Raw genomic sequence first — 19,346 nt, forward strand, 5'->3', positions numbered from 1 at the left:
TGTTAATGGCAATAGGTTGACACGTCCAATCAATCCATTCTGCTTCCATCTCTCTCTCTCTTCAATCTATTATGTTTCCATGTCTCTCTCTCTCAATTAATGCATGTGCAACTGTTAAAGGTAACATGAAATGCTTCTTGGAGAGATTATGTTTTTGCAATGTATGACAAACTTCATTGTGAAAATAGCCGATCTACAATCTCACAACTTTTCAGTTAGCAACGTTTTGTGAGCTTGTAGATCGGCTACTTTCACTAGTTTTCGTTCCGAGGAGACACAAAAATGCCTTTATTGGTAAATGGTTTGTGAACCAGTGATCTAGAGTAGTTCGGGACACAGAGGCTTGGTTCATAATGGACGGAAATACTTATAAATATCAACAGACACTACCAGTAATTGTGTCAATTAATACATATGCAATTGATAAAGATAACCTGAAATGCTTATTTGAGAGGGTATGAAGCATGTATGACATACTTCATTCTGAAAATAGCCGATCTACAATCTCAAAACCTTTCAGATAGCAACGTTCTTTCTGAGCTTGTAGATCGGCTGCTTTCACTGGTTCACTTTTATCTTCAACAGACAACCTCAGCCTGGACAAAGCTATAGCACTATAGGTAGTGTTGCAGCCTGTCAATTTGAAGGTTGATGGTTCGATTCCTGTTAATGGCAATAGGTTGAGATGTCCAATCAATCCATTCTGCTTCCATCTCTCTCTCTCTTCAATCTATTATGTTTCCGTGTCTCTCTCTTCAATCTATTCCGTTTCCATGTCTCTCTCTCTCTCTCTCTTCAATCTATTCCGTTTCCATGGCTCTCTCGCTCTCTCTCTCTCTCTCTCTTCAATCTATTCCGTTTCCATCTCTCTCTCTCTCTCTCTCTCTCTCTCTCTCTCTCTCTCTCTCTCTCTCTCTCTCTCTCTCTCTCTCTCTCTCTCTCTCTCTCTCTCTCTCTCTCTCATTCACCAGGTCAGGTCTGTTGTTCCAATGGCTTCTCGCTTAAGTGTGTGCCTTAAAACCTCAAGGTTGCCAGTTCAAGCCTCACTTGATGCAGACTTCATTTAAGTTGCATTGCACACAACATGATTGTTGCGAACGCAGAAGGAGGCCTCCGACCAAGTGGAGCTTACTATATCACCGTGCTTGGGTTGTGTGTGTGTGTGTGTCTGTCCCTTATTTATGGTCTTTCCGTGTGTGTTCACGCTCTCATTGGCTCGCGCCCCCATGTGACTCGAAACTCCGTGCTGAAATGCCAGCAGCTGCACTGCCTGTATACAGCATGTGTTCACGCTCTCATTGGCTCGCGCCCCCATGTGACTCGAAACTCCGTGCTGAAATGCCAGCAGCTGCACTGCCTGTATACAGCCGGCAGAGTGCGGCAGAGTGCACTACTACAGTGTGGTTGAAATATAGCAGCCTCAGTCAATCTGCGTTCGCTTCCAGCGTTCGCGCGTCTTACTTGTGTCAATTAATGCAAGTGCAATTGTTAAAGATAACCTGAAATGCTTATTTGAGAGTATGTCTTTTCAATGTATGACATACTTCATTCTGAAAATAGCTGATCTACAATCTCAAAACTTTTCAGATAGCAACGTGTTTCTGAGCTTGTAGATCGGCTGCTTTCACTGGTTCAATTTTATCTTCAACAGACAACCTCAGCCTAGACAAAGCTATAGCACTATAGGTAGTGTTGCAGCCTGTCAATCCGAAGGTTGAGGGATCGATTCCTGTTAATGGCAAAAGGTTGAGACGTCCAATCAATCCATTCTGCTTCCATCTTTCTCTCTCTTCAATCTATTATGTTTCCATGTCTCTCTCTCTTCAATCTATTCCTTTTCCATGTCTCTCTCTCCGCCCTTAGATTGTCCGCAATTTTGAGCAGTTTGAAAAACACTTAAACCCAGGATTTTTCAGTTATTTGCGTGAAATGGTATCATCTGTTTGACCTCCGTTTTCACTGGATCAGGTCTGTTGGTCCAATGGCTTCCCGCTTAAGTGAATGTTTCACAACAGCAAGGTTGCCGGTTCAAGCCTCACTTGGTGGAGACTTCATTTAAAGTGCATTGCAAACAACAAGACTGTATTAATGAATACATATGCAATTGATAAAGATAACATGAAATGCTTATTAGTCCGTGAGCCAGGGGGGTTGGTCATTACCATCTGAGGGGATTAATGCTCATAGTGATTTTTGTCAAGGTATGCATGTCTAGAGTTAGAAAATATGTGATAGCCTTGCACCAATGGTAACTTTATGGGTGCTATCATGCATTTTATGTTATAACACTAGGCGAAAATTACATGGGTCAATATATGAAAACATACTATTAACCCCCCCCAAAAAAATATACAAAAGGTTTTTCAATTGGTTCTGGTACATCTAGGCATGCTTAAGAACATACAAAAAAATCTAGGAAATTATATTTCTCGTAAAGCCATCATTTTCAAGATGGCGTCCAATATGACTGCCAGGAGCTTAAATGGCTTTATGATACTGTTCAACCTAGAAAGGTGGTTTTGGTGTCTAAAACTAGGTCTTAGGGTTCAAGAAATATGGCTGAATCAGTGAAATTACCATCAGTTAATTTTTTATTGCCAAATCAAAGATGGTGTCCATCCCATGGTGATGTTCCATTGTACTAAATTATGTTAAAAACAACAAAATATTGCAGTTGTGTGAGGGAATCTGTGAACTTCGTGAACGTGATTCATATGGGGACCTGGGGGGGGGGGGGGGGGGGCATTCATAGGTGTAGAATCTATTTCTAATGTTATATTTTGACTTGCTGGTCAGTCTTTGGCCTATGTGCTAAAGGTCAGGTCAAGGTCTCTCTCGCACCTTATCGTCCAACCAGTTGTCCAAGCAGGCAGCAGATATGGTCACTGGTTGACATGTACAGCAGGCCCTATTCACCTCACAATTGACATGGAGCCGTTTGTTGACACCTTGCAGGTATATAAGCTCTATAATGTAATTGTGCATCCCGGTGGGATGCATGTTATACAGTCATTCTTTAGCTGCATTGCAAAACTGATGCAAGGTTCAGCACTGGAAGTGGAAATGCATGTGGTTGCGAACATGACAGGCAAGTTCAGTGGTCAGTCCTGAGTGTATCAGCAGCACTCTGAAGTGGTTTCTATCAACTTGGCCAAAGACATTTGAACAGATACAGCAGTAGCCTACCTGGACACTGCACATCTCCATCCTACTGGCTGACAGTGGGTAGACAACTTCTTCCTACACTTCACATCCACCAGTTTGAATGCGCAGGGAGACACATTGACATTAACTTCACCTTTTCTCTCATGAAGCACATGACTGAAGCACTTCTTCCATGCTGGCCATGTGCAGTGTGCTTGATATCTAACCCAGTGCCTGCTGAAGATGCATGTGCTCCATGCCATAGCATAGAGGCTAAGCTAGACCTTGTCTGTCGGCACCATGATGGATTCTGGATCACTGTCTCTGCTGACCAGTCTGGGGAGCAGACTGCCATAACGATCAGGAAAGATGCTGTCATGATGCATGTGAGTGGAGTGGACTGAAGCCTTCCCCAAAATGTGCAGAAACAGAGGGAGAGTTGAAGCACTGGTGTGTCTTGGTCATAAAATATTGGGGTGTAGGATTCCTCACACACAGAAAGATCATCTCTTCAATCCCATCCTTGGCTAATTTGCCCCCATGCTGTTGTGAATAGTAATGTCCTTTACCCACATGAGATGTCATCATGAAGAGTAAGAACATTAAGCAGAAGCCGTTGAGCATGTTGTACACCTTCAGTGCTGACGATAGATACTGCATTTAGTCATGATGAGGCAGACATCACCATGAGTTCCTATATCCCTGATGCAGCCATCTCTGGAAAGGGTGTGATACACATGCTCAGTGATTACACTGATGTTCTTGTCCTGTTGTATGCTGTGTATTGGGGTGTATCAGGTGGACCTACAGTGTAAAGTATAGATGGAGCATTGGGATGGGACAGTCTTATATTTATGACAAAGGCAAGATCAGAGCACACTACACTTTGCTGGCAGGGAACTTCCCAGGCTACCCTGATGTGCTGGGTGAGGTGGGTGCCACAAGTCAATGACCCTTTCTCCAACACCGACCAACCTGTTGCACCAGATGTGGGCTCATTTATTTACAAGTGATGTTGTGGAAAGTGGCAGACCACCAAGCCCCACCTGACAAGTCGTTTGATGTCACAAAATTTGGATAGGAGATCTAGGATATTCTTGTTCCTGTCATTGCTAAGGGTGACCCCACCGTCAGAGCTATGTGACATGGTGCAATATCAATTTAGGGCACAGAGAGTGAGAAGTACATCACTGATGTACTGTAACTGCTCTGGTGAAGATGGTTACTGATGATATGTTCAAGCTACATATGAGGAGTGATGTTAATAAGGAGGATACTTGTAAGGATGAGGTAGAACAGGATGTGGGTTGGAGAATACAGATGTAGTTGCAAAAGATACATATTTGACATTAGATTATATCATTTTACATTCATGTTATTATGAATACCAGTTCTTGTGACATGTTAATGACACTTTTCACAAAACAAAATCATGAATAGTGAACCATGAATGTTCATCAAGTTGTTTCCATTTGTTGTTCTCCCAGAGGTCAATTTTAACCTTGACCTGACCTTTGACATGATTGACCTGATATTAAAAAAATAACATCAGGAATGGATTCTACATATGAAAACCCTAAAAAATAGGTATTAAACAGAGGTATTCTAAGACAAGCGGATTAAAAGTAAAAAATTGCCAGGCGTGTGTTTAGTGGCCATTTTGGATATTTTCTTACCCATTGCACTATATTCTGTTTATTGAATTTCATAATACATTTCCTTAGAATCTATGTATGTAAACATGGTTTTAAATCTATAGGTAATTTACAAAGGAACCCTTTGTGTTCCATCTTTCATTAAAACCAAAGTACATCTTATGTCACATATAGTCACTATGTTGTCACTGCCTGTAATAGAAAAATATTGTAGATATGCAACCATTTTTCAGAGAGAAAGGGTCAATAATAAGAAAGAACCATCAGTTTGAAGTAGAATGCTTCATTCGGATTTTGAAAACTGTGTTTTGGCTTGTGGTTATAAAAGGAGTGATAACACACAGATAGCTACCACCGATGCAAGGCTATCACATTTTTCCTAGCTCTAGGGGTGTATACCTACCCAAAAATCACTATGAGAATTAATCACCCCAGATGGTAATGATGACCCCATTTTTGGGGTCCTGGCTCACTGAGAAGGTATGTTTTTGCAATGTATGACATACTTCATTCTGAAAATAGCCGATCTACAATCTCAAAACTTTTCAGATAGCAACGTGTTTCTGAGCTTGTAGATCGACTGCTTTCACTGGTTCACTTTTATCTTCAACAGACAACCTTAGCCTGGACAAAGCTATAGCACTATAGGTAGTGTTGCAGCCTGTCAATCCGAAGGTTGAGGGTTCGATTCCTGTTAACACATCGACCGCCAGAGGTTAATCTCATAATGTACTCACCAGTGCCAAGGTGTTTTTGTTGTTTTTTTGTTTTTTTCATGTCGCCATAGATCTTGTTAAAATCCTTAACTCTATAACTGCCAAAGACGTTTATAAACGTCTTTGAGAAATTAGCTGTTGCCTGCCAAAGACGTATAAAAACGTCTTGGAAAAAAAAAAAAAAAAAAAATTATTTAGTATTGACACCTTTTCGATATTCCAAACGAATAAGGAGATAACAATTTCCAAAGATTTGCTGCTCCATCCACTTCAATGTTAAAATTGAAACGGACAAACAATTCACAATGTTTTTTGGTTTGAAACCACTGGTTTTGAGCTATTTTCAAACATCAAACAACACATGACAACAAGGTCAAATTGACCTCGTTGACATTTGTGAAACCACACCTGAATCTCATCTGTGATTAGAAATTTTCTGGGGATCAATCATACTTGAGAAAAATATTTTGTGGCTATGCGAAAAGGTACCAAAATCGGTCAAAACCCTGGCAGAGGCTACAGACTGTTCTGAAAAAACTCTGGCAGGGTAAGAGTTAAGATTGAGCCGTACACGGTCTGTTTACATCTGCGACATCTCTCTGTATCTCCCAGTGAAAACCACGTGTCAAACGCGGCATCCATGTTGTAGTTAGAGCGGATTACGTTAAACAGTGAAATGCGAGGAGAAAAAACTACAGGAAGAGAATTGAGTTTCAGTTTCGTCTGTAGAACGAGGGCGGACGTGATCGTCAAAACCGGATCCCAAATAATTCTGTTTCCGGTCATCAAACCGGAAACGGAAGTGGATCAAAAAAAATCCAAAAGTGCACCCGGAAATTTTTAGCGCGAAAAGACCGTGGACCGTAGGGCTACGGTCTCTGCGCTTAACAGTTGGATTTAACGGACCGTAGGACTACGTTCTTGGCGGTTAATGTGTTAATGGCAATAGGTTGAGATGTCCAATCAATCCATTCTGCTTCCATCTCTCTCTCTCTCTTCAATCTATTATGTTTCCATATCTCTCTCTCTCTTCAATCTATTCTGTTTCCATGTCTCTCTCTCTCTCTCTTCAATCTATTCCGTTTCCATGTCTCCCTCTTCAATCTATTCCGTTTCCATGTCTGTCTCTCTCTCTCTCTCTCTCTTTTGAGGGGCGGCCATAGCTGAGTGGTTAGTGAGCCAGCCTAGGGAGCCAGAGGCCCTAGTTGCCCCAGGTACGATTCCAGGCCAGGCCAGCAAATGAAATTTGTCCCTGAGCAAGACTCTTAACCCCTAATTGCTCACAGGCCCTCATTGGAAACAAGACCGCAAGGACTTTCATGAACGGACCTGTTAAAGGAATTATCCTTATCTATTCCGTTTCCATGTCTCTCTCTCTCTCTCTCCGATCTACAATCTCACAACTTTTCAGATAGCAACGTGTTTCTGAGCTTGTAGGTCGGCTGCTTTCACTGGTTCACTTTTATCTTCAACAGACAACCTCAATCTGTACAAAGCTATAGCACTATAGGTAGTGTTGCAGCCTGTTAATCCAAAGGTTGAGGGTTCGATTCCTGTTAATGGCAATAGGTTGAGATGTCCATTCAATCCGTTCTGCTTCCATCTCTCTCTCTCTTCAGTCTATTATGTTTCCATGTCTCTCTCTCTCTCTTCAATCTATTCCGTTTCCATGTCTCTCCCGCTCTCTCTCTTCTCAATCTATTCCGTTTCCATGTCTCTCTCTCTCTCTTCAATCTATTCCTTTTCCAAGTCTCTCTCTCTCTTTCTCTTCAATCTATTCAGTTTCTCTCTCTCTCTCTTTCTCTTCAATCTATTCCGTTTCTCTCTCTCTCTCTCTCTCTCTCTTCAATCTAATCTATTCCGATTCTCTCTCTCTCTCTCTCTTTCTCTTCAATCTATTCCGTTTCTCTCTCTCTCTCTTTCTCTTCAATCTATTCCGTTTCTCTCTCTCTTTCTCTTCAATCTATTCCGTTTCTCTCTCTCTCTCTTTCTCTTCAATCTATTCCGTTAATCTCTCTCTCTCTTCAATCTATTCCGTCTCTCTCTCTCTCTCTCTTCAATCTATTCCGTCTCTCTCTATCTCTCTCTCTTTCTCTCTCTTTCTCTTTCTCTTTCTCTTTCTCTTTCTCTTTCTCTTTCTCTTTCTCTTTCTCTCTCTCCCTCTCCCTCTCTCTCCCCCTCTCTCTCTCTCTCTCTCTCTCTCTCTCTCTCTCTCTCTCTCTCTCTATTCCCTGGCCCCGCTTATCGCTGCTTGCAGCTATATTTAATACTTAGTATTGTACCGCCGCGGCCCACTTGGAGGGGCTCTAAGGCCCACCAGTCGGCCTTGTTAAGAACATACACTGGTTGAGAACATTTATTTTTATTTTTGTTTATTAAATTGTGATGTTATCAGCAGCAGAGGCATCCCCCCAGCAAATTGAACCCTGGCTGAAGGTAATAACAATTGTGTCTGTGTATCATTTTGGTGTTAATGTGTGCATGGACAGCTTCGGAACAGTTTACTTAATACTGCACACAGAAACAAATGAGACTGGGCGTGGAACATAGTGACTCCTACTTGCAAAAATGTCACTAATATTAGTAATATCACCCCTTTCTCCTCTTCTATCTCTTTTTCTCCAGACCCGAAGCCTTCAACTTGGTCCCCGTCTCAAGACTTCAATGAAGGCAGCCGGCTCTCTCCAGCCAGGAACATGAAGGGCTTATCGGGCAGCCGTTCCCACCACCAGATCCCTTCACCCCACGTTTTGGACTACGACCCCCACCCTCACGACCACCACGCCCACCATGACCCCCGCCACTCCTACCTGCTCAGCCCCACGGAGAGCTGCCCCGTGGACTTCCACCACCGCTACTCGCCGCGCAGCTCCATCAACTCGGACTGCATGATGATGGCACCGGGCATGATGCCGCCGGCCGCGCCCCCGGACCACATCTCCAGCACCTTCCCCAGAATGCACTACAGCTCCCAGTACTACGACCCCGCCACGCGGGACGACTGTGCCGCCATCACAGCCTCCGCCACCTCCCCCGCCTTAGCCGCCGCCGCTTCCTCCTCCTCCCACCATGCCGGCGCCAAGGGCAACCGCCTCCCCGCCACCCTAATGGACCAGTTCGAGAAGCAGATGCCACTGCACCGAGACGGCTTCCACACACTGCAGTACCAGCGCACCTCCACCACCACCGAGCAGCGCAGCGAAAGCCCCGGACGCATACGACACCTCGTCCATTCCGTCCAGAAGCTCTTCACCAAGTCCCATTCCCTGGAGGGCTCGTCCAAGATGAACGGCACCAAAGGCGAGGGCGGAGGAGGAGGAGGAGGGAGCTACCACGGCCACCACGGCCACCAATCCTCCAAGCACGGCAGCAAGCGGAGCAAGAGCAAGGAGCGCGGCAGGCACCGCTCGGGCGGCTTCTGGAGCTCCGACGACAACCTGGACAGCGACAGCACTTACCGCACGCCCAGCGTCATGTCGCGGCACCCCGCGGAGCACTGCTATCCGGACGCCATGCACGGCCACCACTACCCCCACCACCACCACCACCACTACGGAGACCTCTCGCTCAAGACGTCCAAGAGCAACAACGATGTCAAGTGCTCGGCCTGCGAGAGCGTGGCCATGGCACCCGAGGGAAAGTTCATGAAGAGGAGCTCCTGGTCCACTCTCACGGTCAGCCAGGCCAAGGAGGCGTACAGGAAGTCCTCGCTCAACCTGGAGAAGCCGCTGATGCACACGGACCTGAAGCCCTCGCTACGGACCTGTCACTACCTGCAGGCGAGTGGGGATTGGATTGTTTTCATTTTTATTTTTCCCCTAGATGACTGACAGAGAAACTGGAGGGATAGATGAAAGAAATGAAGAGAAAATGTTGTTACGCCTTGTTTGTGCATTGCGCATTAACCTTTTCTAGTACAATTGGTGTATACTGTATAGAATATAAAAACTCAAAATAATTAAGGGATAAAAGTGTTCCCTACATTTCTTTGAGCAGTATATTTTCGCCCATATGTAATCATCATAGATCTAATTCTTTTAGCTACAAAGACGTCACACCCTATAGGGTATGTGTGAATCGGAGCTAGGGAATCGACGTGTTGGAGGTGCAAACAAAGATGCTTCTTGCATGGATTTGACTCCTTTTTGTGCCTCGGGAGAAATATTATATTTGGACATCCCAACTTCATTTTTCTCAAAATGGTTGCTGCAGGTCCCTGCACAGCAATGCATAACCATAGATTTGCGCTAGCCAAGGACAGACAAAATATATCTCTTTATATGATCTGTCTTCCAAACGCAATGTTGATACTGTACCTGTGTTATTTGCACCTCCAAGACAATGGTGGATTTGGTGCCCACAAATACCCATACAGGTATGTGTGTCTCAAAGAATAATAATGTCATCATCATACTATAAGCCACCAAATCCCTGTCTGCAAAACATATCTGTCCGCAAGAATAGTGTCCGGGACATAACTCGGGGAGTGATGGACCAAATGGTCCCAGATGTGAGGTGTGAGCTTCAGATGACCCCTTAATGGAATGCGGCAAACGGCAACTAGGAGGGGCTTACGGATCCCGAGAATGGAAAAATCAAAAAACGGCCTGAGGTGGAGGCACTGGATTTTTGAATTCTGAGATCTGAGGCATCGGTTCTAGCCTTCTCTGGTAGGTCTATCAAACTATTTGAGAGATAGGCAGGGCTTCGTGAGACGTTGGTGCTATATCGCCAACAAGGGTAACAGCGAATGCAAAAGGGACAAAGGAGGGAAGAGGTTTAATTTGAAGAGGGAACAGGCTTGCGCCCAGAGGGTGTGACGTTCGTGTCTAGCTTTGCACCGTGGCGGTGGGTGCCGTCCTATATTTAATTTAGGTTTTGAAATATACTACTGTTCCCCGAAAAAAGCTTAAAGGCACAATCACACATGAACAAACCTGGGCAGTATGCATCTTGAAATATAATAATAAACAATATGAGATCAATTTCATTGATCACCAGAGGCTCTCCTGGGTTAAATGCAATGATTGATGTATTGATTAGAAATCTCAGTGAAAGCTATTGTATTCAGCCATCGTTTTTGCTCTTTGGAGGATAATTACAGTGTCCATGCGTTTGTGAAGCCAATATATTTTATCTGGGTTCCCTTTTGTGTGGTCACCTCAGGGAGCTATTGTCTATTAAGATGTTGAGATCAATTGAGTGAATCAATGTCACGGGGGAAGACACTGAGAATAATGGCCTATCTGAACTCCAATGCAAGGAGGAATGCTCACTGGCTTCTTGGTGTCTGGATGAAAGTTGCGTGCTGTTTTAAATCAGTCTCGGGTTAGAGGAGGTGCTAAAGGAGGCTGAAGGCTAGAATACTGTAACAACAAATTACATTGTCAGGTTTGTGGGGCCTTTGTCCTCAGTTAGAGCCCTAAGTACTGGGACTTCAGAGTTTGTTTCAAATGGTTTGACACAGTGGAAATATTTACAACTGTCTGATTTTACTCATTCTGTTGCTTTATATTATTATTATTTGATTTGATTTGATTTAGAATTAGTTTTACACTGTACATGAGCCAAAATAACTTTAAGTTGCAGCTATGCTGCTCAGTTTTGCCATTGCCATTTGGTGATAATGGTTGCAAGGAGTTGCAAAGTAGTTGTAGTTGCAAGGAGTTGCATTGGTGTGGACTGGCGTTTAGACTCTTGTGTAATAGATTATTTGTTTGGCTTTTGCAGTCAGTTATAGAACTTGGTGGAATTGCGTTGCTAGGGAACAGCTTGAGTCCACGTTTAGTTATTGTCAGTTTAGTTTACTACTATGGTGTGCAGCATATAGTCCAAAACAAGTTTCCCCTCAGGGACAGTAAGGCATATTTTATTATATCATATCGATATTCACAAACACTGAAATAATCTTGGACCCATTTAGAATGTTTATGTTGTCAAGTGTGAAAAGGTATAGGCAGAACTTCCTAGTAGACTGTGCTTACTTTTTTCATAATAATTAAATGTTTACATAGTTAGAAAATATGAGTTGAAATGTTTAGAAACCAGACAAAGGGTCCTTTTTTGGGCAGATGGATTGGCATGAAGTGTCCAGTGAACTGGCGAATTGACACAGCAGCCATATTGAAAAGAAGTTGGGCCGCTTCCTTACTTCCTTTTACCAATGATTCTAATTAAGGTTGTGTTCCATTCTGGTCAAACAGAGTCAGGGTGCTGATATTGTGCATGTTGGCTCATTGGAATGTTTGAGAACCACTGTGCTACACTAAATGGAACAGAGCCTTCATTTGTATCATTGGTAACACCTGTCTGTCTGTCTGTCTGTCCGTCCGTGAGTCTGTCTGTTTGTATGTCTGTGTCGGATTGGTGTGCACACCAAGCCCCCAGCACTGCGGTAGAACAGTCGCCGTCGCCTGGTGGTCAAATCTGGGATTGCAATAATTCCGCATTTAAAATGTTACTGCGCATGCTTCTATTGTTTGAAACCCTAGTGTACCTGCTCGGTGCCCAAAATGTGGTGCTCAAATCAAGAAAAAATATGAAGTAGAGTGTTATTCTGGGTGCTTCATTCGCTGGTGAGCAACTTTCACTGAAATGAATAGGTGGGGGCGGGACAGTCTGCTCTCTACATATATTTATATATATATATAACACTCCCAGTGGGCCAAGGAGGAAGCTCTGTCTGTGTGTGTGTGTGTGTGTGTGTGTGTGTGTGTGTGTGTGTGTGTGTGTGTGTGTGGGGGTGTGTGTGTGTGTGTGTGTGTGTGTGTGTGTGTGTGTGTGTGTGTGTGTGTGTGTGTGTGCGTGCGTGTGCATTATTGCAATTAGCAACGATTGACTTTCGTAATTTGTGGGCCCTGGGTGGCCCAGCCTGGCTCAGAGGAGTGCACTTTTCTAGTTACGCATGGTTTTATGCATTCTTTCTAACCCACTTGCCAAAGGGAATATGCTTGTAACCAACACAACTGTAGAATATTGAAGACATAATCCATATTGGTTTCTCATTTATTGGTGAAATAATTTAGATAGATTACTCATGATGCCAGTTTCTGTTTGGCTCATTACCAGACATCATTGAACCAATTTTTAAGATGCTGATGTAATGTTTTAAACAGGGACCAGGCATATAAAAGGAAAGAGCCTCCGGACTAATTGTTTATAGTGCAGAGCGTACCAGCCCCATTTTATGGATATTTCTCATGGACAGGCACAGTCATGCACAGACATTTTGGGGGGCAGGTTCTCAAGCGAAAAGAAATGTCACCCCTCTCATATTATCTTCAGGGTCCAGAGTGAACTGGCAGTCCAGATTCACTCCTCTATGAATGTCGGCCCCAAATCTGGACAGAGACACAAAAATAGAGGAAAATATAATGTCAACGCTGCAACATGCATAATATTAAAACAAAAAGTACAACCAGGCATTACATTTTCATCATTCTTCACACAAGTGAATCTCTTGTTTTGCTCTCTAGCTCTGGCAGCATAAACAGCCTTTCCTTTTAATGTTTCCAAGTGTATTTCTTATTCATAATATTTAGTTCAACCTAAGACCAAAATGAGTTAAACCTCTCTAGTAATGCATATTTATATGCTTAAGTTGCCTGACAAAGGAACCAACTAGCCTACGGGAATTAGGCTGTCTGTATTGAGATGTTTTTTTTTTTCTTCCTCATTTTAAGATATACACAACAACCTGTTTTTGAGGTACCTGTCGGTATAAACAAAGAAATTGGGAGACGTTCTTTTAAGTTTAAAGCACCTTCTGATTGGAACAATTTATCCACTTTACTTAGATCAATTATTTCATTTTCTGTTTTCAAAATATCTCTGCTTGATTCCCTAAAATCTAACTGTTCTTGCTTTTAAATTCATAAAGTTGGCTTAACGGAAGGACAACGGCTTGGGGAGTTATGGGTTTTGACTTCGGACTGGAAATGACATATGTTGCCATGTATTCTTGTTGAATTTGATTTCATAATTGATTGTTTTATTATTATTTTATTTTTTCATTTTTATTATTATTTTTATTATGGCATAACAGATGTAGACTGGTCTGGGATGGTGTGAGAGCCCTTATGTGTATGTTTTGTTGTTGTTGTATGTTATGTGATTGTTTTGTGTCAGTGTTTGTGTGTTGTGCCTGAGGACCCCCTGGAAGACGAGATGCTGCATCTCAAGGGGTTTATCCTCCAATAAAATTTTCAAAAAAAAAAATTTTTTTTAAAGTTGCCAATTATTTGTACCCACTTTCTCCCAATTTAGTCATTATGCCAATTACCCCCCCCACACATCTCTGTGTTGCCAGTGCCACTACTATTGTATCCTACTGGTACACCTGCCAGTGAGGAGCCCCCATCGAGAGGACACACACAGTACCTCCATCCTAGATCCTACTGCTCCCATTCAACACCCCCCCACTAACAGGCATCACCCGAGAGCCTGTAGGGCTCACTAGAACAGTAACAAAGATAAAGCCCTCCCTGCTTGGCTTCCCTCCCCTGAAACATTGGCAGTTGTGTTGGTAATCGTATAGATGCTTAGCCAAGCTGGATGCACCGTGGTCGGTTCCAACCCCTAGACCAGTGGTTTTCAACCAGTGGTCCGGGGACCACCAGTGGTCCTTGGGCGGATACCAGGGGGTCCCCAGCGAAATTAGTTGACATAGCGTCAGAATCATTTTAACCACTTAGCTTTGGCTATTCAAAAATAGCAGATCTACAAGCTCATAGCGCGGCACCGAGTGCCACGCTATGAGCTTGTAGATCTGCTATTTTTGAAAAATCTTGGAAATGTGTGCATATCTTTGAATAGTTTTTAAAGCGAAAATTAACTGATATATTTGCTTCTGGGGGTCCCTGGCACAAACGATTTTCAAATGGGGGTCCGCGGCCAAATGTATATCAATTTAGGGGTCCTTGGCATGAAAAAGGTTGAAAACCACTGCCCTAGACTACTGTTTCCCAAATAGTGGGTCAGGACCCATTTGTGGGTCGCGGACAAATTGTTATGGGTCAAAGTCAAGTCAGGGTCAAGTTAATCTCTCAAGAACAGCTTCTGCACTGCGTTGGAATCTGTCGGGGAGGTTCGTCATAACGAGTGCGCATTCAGATCAGGAAGTAGGCCACGCTTTACCCAATCACATGTAGTGGGCGGGATTCACATGTCCGTCGATCTTTCCCCCTCGAAACAAACCGAAACTAATTTAACAATAGCGTCCGCGGAGCAGACAAAACCACGGAAATATATTCACATTTTAACTTACTCTTTCATCATAGAAACAAGTGGGCTTATAACCAAAACGATCCATGTTCTCTGGGAGAAGTGGTGTTAGTGTTCCGTGTAGAAATATTGTTAGTGGGAATGAAAACATAGTCGCACCAACCGGAAGTGATGCGCTGAAGGCGCATCACAAACACCGGTTTCCTTGTGCTCTGGTGTTACGTTATCGTCCGCCCAGAGCCAACAGACATAGAACAAACAGCAGAGGGCGCTGTTTTTCATTTTCAGTTGGCGATGGGTTCCCAGATTGGGGTCAAGTAAATAAATATTCATTTTTTTTTGGTTTCCTATACATTTTGTTTTTTACTTATTGTTTTATTTACTTATTATTTCAAAATATAAAAAAAGCATAATTCTTCATGAATTAGAAACAAATTCAATGTTTTTTCAAAAGAATTTCATACACAAACACAAAAATCTAAGAAATTCCATAAATTAGAGAACACGATGCGACTTGTTAGGAGCTTGTAGATCTGCTATGTTCACTAATTTTAATATATATATAAATATTAAATATATAGGGTTTAAGTGGTTAATAGTGGTTTAATTTCACAACAGTGATAAATAATGTTGAGGCTTAGGGAAAACTCAAGGCAGGCAGGTCAGGAAGATGCTGATGCTGCAATGTTTAAAGGGCGCGTGGTGTTGTGTTAACTGTGGTGGGTGGCTGTCTGTGTCAAGTTGAAGAGGGAGGTGTAGGCACTCGTGCAGTCTCGCTGAATTAGACATCAAATGCCCTTATGGGGAATTATATATTTCTTATTGAGAACTAAAATATAAAATAATCCGCATGTCTGCTCAGACATACAGTGGACACTGACTGGTCATGATTGAATCCACCTGCCACCCATCCACTGATAATATTATTCAGCCTAATCAATGCAACCCAGCTCGGCACCTCGCCGTGGGTAGTACTCTGCTATTTTCCAGTCCTGACTGCACTTCACGCTGGTTCGCCTGTTTCTTTAAAATAGCGCCCACACCCACTGAGTCTATAATGATGTGGCCTCCCGGTCCACTCTTTAGCTATTGATAGTCAGGTACTGTAAGTAACTAGGTGTGCAGTTGTAGAACTAAGCCTTTTTTACAGTATTAGAGTAACATTGAAGCTGTGCAATCTCAAACTTATAATCATTTTAATACAATATTACTATTATTACATCTGTAGTGGTTGGAGGTAGCTAGTCTCCATACACTTCCATTACATAGCCTACTTTAGACCCTGATGTCAGGTAGAACACCCACTGGTTGACAAGTAATACTCTCCTTTGACCAGGCGGGGATGCCAGAGTGGTAGAAATCTGGTCTCTCATGCAAGAGACCATGGTTGGAATCCTGGGTAGGACAATAAAGTTATGGATTGCAGCTTTAATACAGGCACAGCAGGATTTCCCCTTTTGAAATAACACACATGTAGCATAAACTTATCCTACTCAATCAGCTGTTGCCCAGCTGTTGTTAGACAACCAACTAGCAATTCCAGAGCAGTCGCAGTGGGCTATGGGATATAAACAGATGATGGGCCGCCCCTACAGTATTGTGAAAAGCACATTTACATGTAAATAAAAGTGATACCCAGCCTTTTGTAATTGTTTTGCATAGCCCTTCCCTGCACTGAAAAACTGGCAGCTTTTGGGCATGTTGACTAGTGATGACACACATACATACATGCAAGATGTACATAGTATACATAGAAACACTGTTTTAGACGGCTTGTACACGGCATAAAAGTATGTTGATTCCACACTCCGAGCTTGCAGACCAGTAGGCTATAGGGTATAGGCCTACTGCAGTTATGCAAAGAGAATATATAGGATGTGTTAGAGCTTTATAGATACCTTTATTGAACCAATGGAGGTAAATTAAAGCAGCACTATATAACTCCTGTTCTACCCTGGATTAGTAGAGCTAATAGAGCCGGCCTGCTTGCTCTGGGGTACATTTTGATTTTGATCTTCAGGTGAATATTTGTGTCAAACCATAAACAGGATTGTGTCAAAGGTCGTGTCCAACCTAGACACAGGATCTAAACCACCCCAATTGCACAAGTTATATTGAATTAACATACTCTACCATACAGATTGGACAAAGTAACATTGTATTCACTAAAACAAATGACATATAATAGAGCTTTAAGATGTTCACCAATTAGGAAATAAAACTGAGCAGTTCAAGGCATGGGTTTGAATAAAACAATTAGTAACAAGACTAGTCTAAAAGCCGCGCTAGTGGCCCCTAGGGGATGTCCTGCCCCTTACACCCAACCAAACCAAAATGGTTTGAACCAATTGCTGACTTTGCCATCCTTTAGACCACCACAGTCTCATTAGAGGGAATAAAATAAATGCAAAATGTTGAATTAGTAGTAGTAGCAGAATCACTGAAGAAGGCACTACAGGAAAGGCCATAGGATCACCACAATCAGTAGGGTCTATTCTGCAATCTGCAACTGTATTTGTAATATTATTAGAAATGTATACAGGTATAGTGTGCAAAGTTGACATTTTGGCCTGAGGGTGGCACTGCTGTCAAGGTCATGGGGTCACTCATCTGGCATCTCTATTTTGGACATGTTATTATAGGCAAAAATGATCAAATATCTTTAAAAAATGAATTAGGAATTGTACGCATTACATTTAGTTTGACTCGGTTGCACAGATAAACATTGTGAAAATAGCCGAAGGACAAGCTCACTGCGCCTCGCAACGTGCGGTCTTAAGAGTCATTACATTTTAACTTTAGAAATGTGCAGATACCCTGTATACACTTATACTGTATGTATGTTGGTTTGTTTACTGTTGAGTGAGAACACAATGTTGCACATGATAAGCCAATCATCTGGGGACCCCCCTAAAGAATTTGGGGACCCCTCTGGGGGTCCCGACCCCCAGTTTGGGAAACACTGCTCTTGATGATGCTGCTGTTGAGGATGCGGGGGCACTGCATTTCTTCAGCTGTCAGAGGCAGAACAGGCATTGCCTAGCCTTTTTCACCACATGCGTGGTGGTGTGTGTGGCCCAATTGAGGTCCTCAGTGATGTATATGCAGAGGAACTGCTCCCCACCTCCAGGTGAGAGAGGGCGGTGTGAAGAGCCATGGCAATCGCACGGCATCTTCGGTGGATCTGTTTTGCCGATATGCAAACTGCCATGTGTCACGGGTGGCAGGCAGGATGGAACAAACGTACAGTCCCTTATCAACCTCTCAAAGCATTTACTGACAAGGTGAGGGTGACAGGTCTCCAGTCATTCAGACATGTTACCTTGGAGTGTTTGGCCAGCACAATAGAGCAGTGGTTCTCAATCTTTTTCGTGCTGCGGAACCCCAAATTGATATGCATTTGGCCGTGGACCCCCATCTGAAAATATTTTGTGCTAGGGACCCCCAGAAGAGGAGATTTGGGGTTAAAAATTCTAAATTGTTCAATATTTTTCAAGTATTTAAAAAAATAGCAGTAGTACAAGCTCGCAGCGCGGCACAAAGTGACACGCTGTGAGCTTGTATATCAAAAAAAAAAATCACTTTGAGAACCAATGCAATAAAGGACAACTTGAAGCCCTCAGGGACCACAGCCTCGGAGAGGGAGACGTTTAAAAAAACACTCCCGCCCGCTGGTCCGCACATCCTTTGAGGATGTGGCCTGGGATGCCATCGGGGACGGCGGCTTTACGGATGCTCACCTGTTTGAAGGCTTTGTGCACATCAGCCTCTGAGATATGGTTAATGGGCTTGCCTCCTCAGTTGGTGCCAACTCTGTCTAGTTTCAATACTTTCAATACTTCAGCTTGCCGGGGAGGGAGGTAGAGTGGTTCTCTATGCACCCCGCCACATGCTCCTCGGCACTGTCGAACTGTTCTTTCAGTTTGACCTTGAACTCCCGCTTGGTCCTTCTAATGGTTCTCTGGAGGGCACTGCATGTTGTCCCAAATTCTCTGATCAGAAGGCAACATTATGTGTGTCGTTATTATATTTATTTATTATATTTATTATATTTGAATAATTATGAACATTTTAAACCACAAATATCTTCTCTTATGGTGGTCCCTGGCACATTTGTTTTTCAAAGGGTACCCGCAGCGGCCAAATACATAACAATTTGGGGGTCCTTGTACATGCACGTAAAATGTTTGGAAACCACTGTTCTAGACGCTGTCTCTCAACCTGATGTCTCCATTTGAGTATCCACTGCAACACATCTGAAGGTCAAGCTCATGTCCACCCCCAGTGATTTACAGCAGCCATTGAAACAAATGATGTCTCTTGGGCTCAAACACCCCAGCCACTCTGTGCTTAGAGAGCATGACACACACACCACACACACACACACACACACACACACACACACACACACACACACACACACACACACACACACACACACACACACACACACACACGGTAAAACCCTCAGTGTTCATTTAACTCTGGGAGTGTACAAATGTAGCCAAATGGTTACATTTGTACATTTGCAGTTACAAATGGATAAATGAACACTGAGGATTTGTGTGTGTGTGTGTGTGTGTGTGTGTGTGTGTGTGTGTGTGTGTGT

At 43.2% G+C, this 19,346-nt stretch overlaps 1 protein-coding gene across 1 annotated transcript in view; it reads left to right on the forward strand.

Moving 5' to 3' along the window:
* The window catches only part of dlgap2b (discs, large homolog-associated protein 2b), a gene marked incomplete at its 3' end in the record, with an annotated part of 135,984 nt that overhangs the window by 96,957 nt on the left and 19,681 nt on the right, over positions 1-19,346 (forward strand). Inside the window, exon 3 of the mRNA XM_080453634.1 lies at positions 8,141-9,294. Coding sequence (XP_080309760.1) covers positions 8,141-9,294 — 1,154 coding nt within the window. The remainder of the gene's footprint in view (positions 1-8,140; positions 9,295-19,346) is intronic.

Source organism: Gymnoscopelus braueri, assembly GCF_963280865.1.
Source record: "Gymnoscopelus braueri genome assembly, chromosome: 16".
NCBI classification, from domain to species: domain Eukaryota; kingdom Metazoa; phylum Chordata; class Actinopteri; order Myctophiformes; family Myctophidae; genus Gymnoscopelus; species Gymnoscopelus braueri.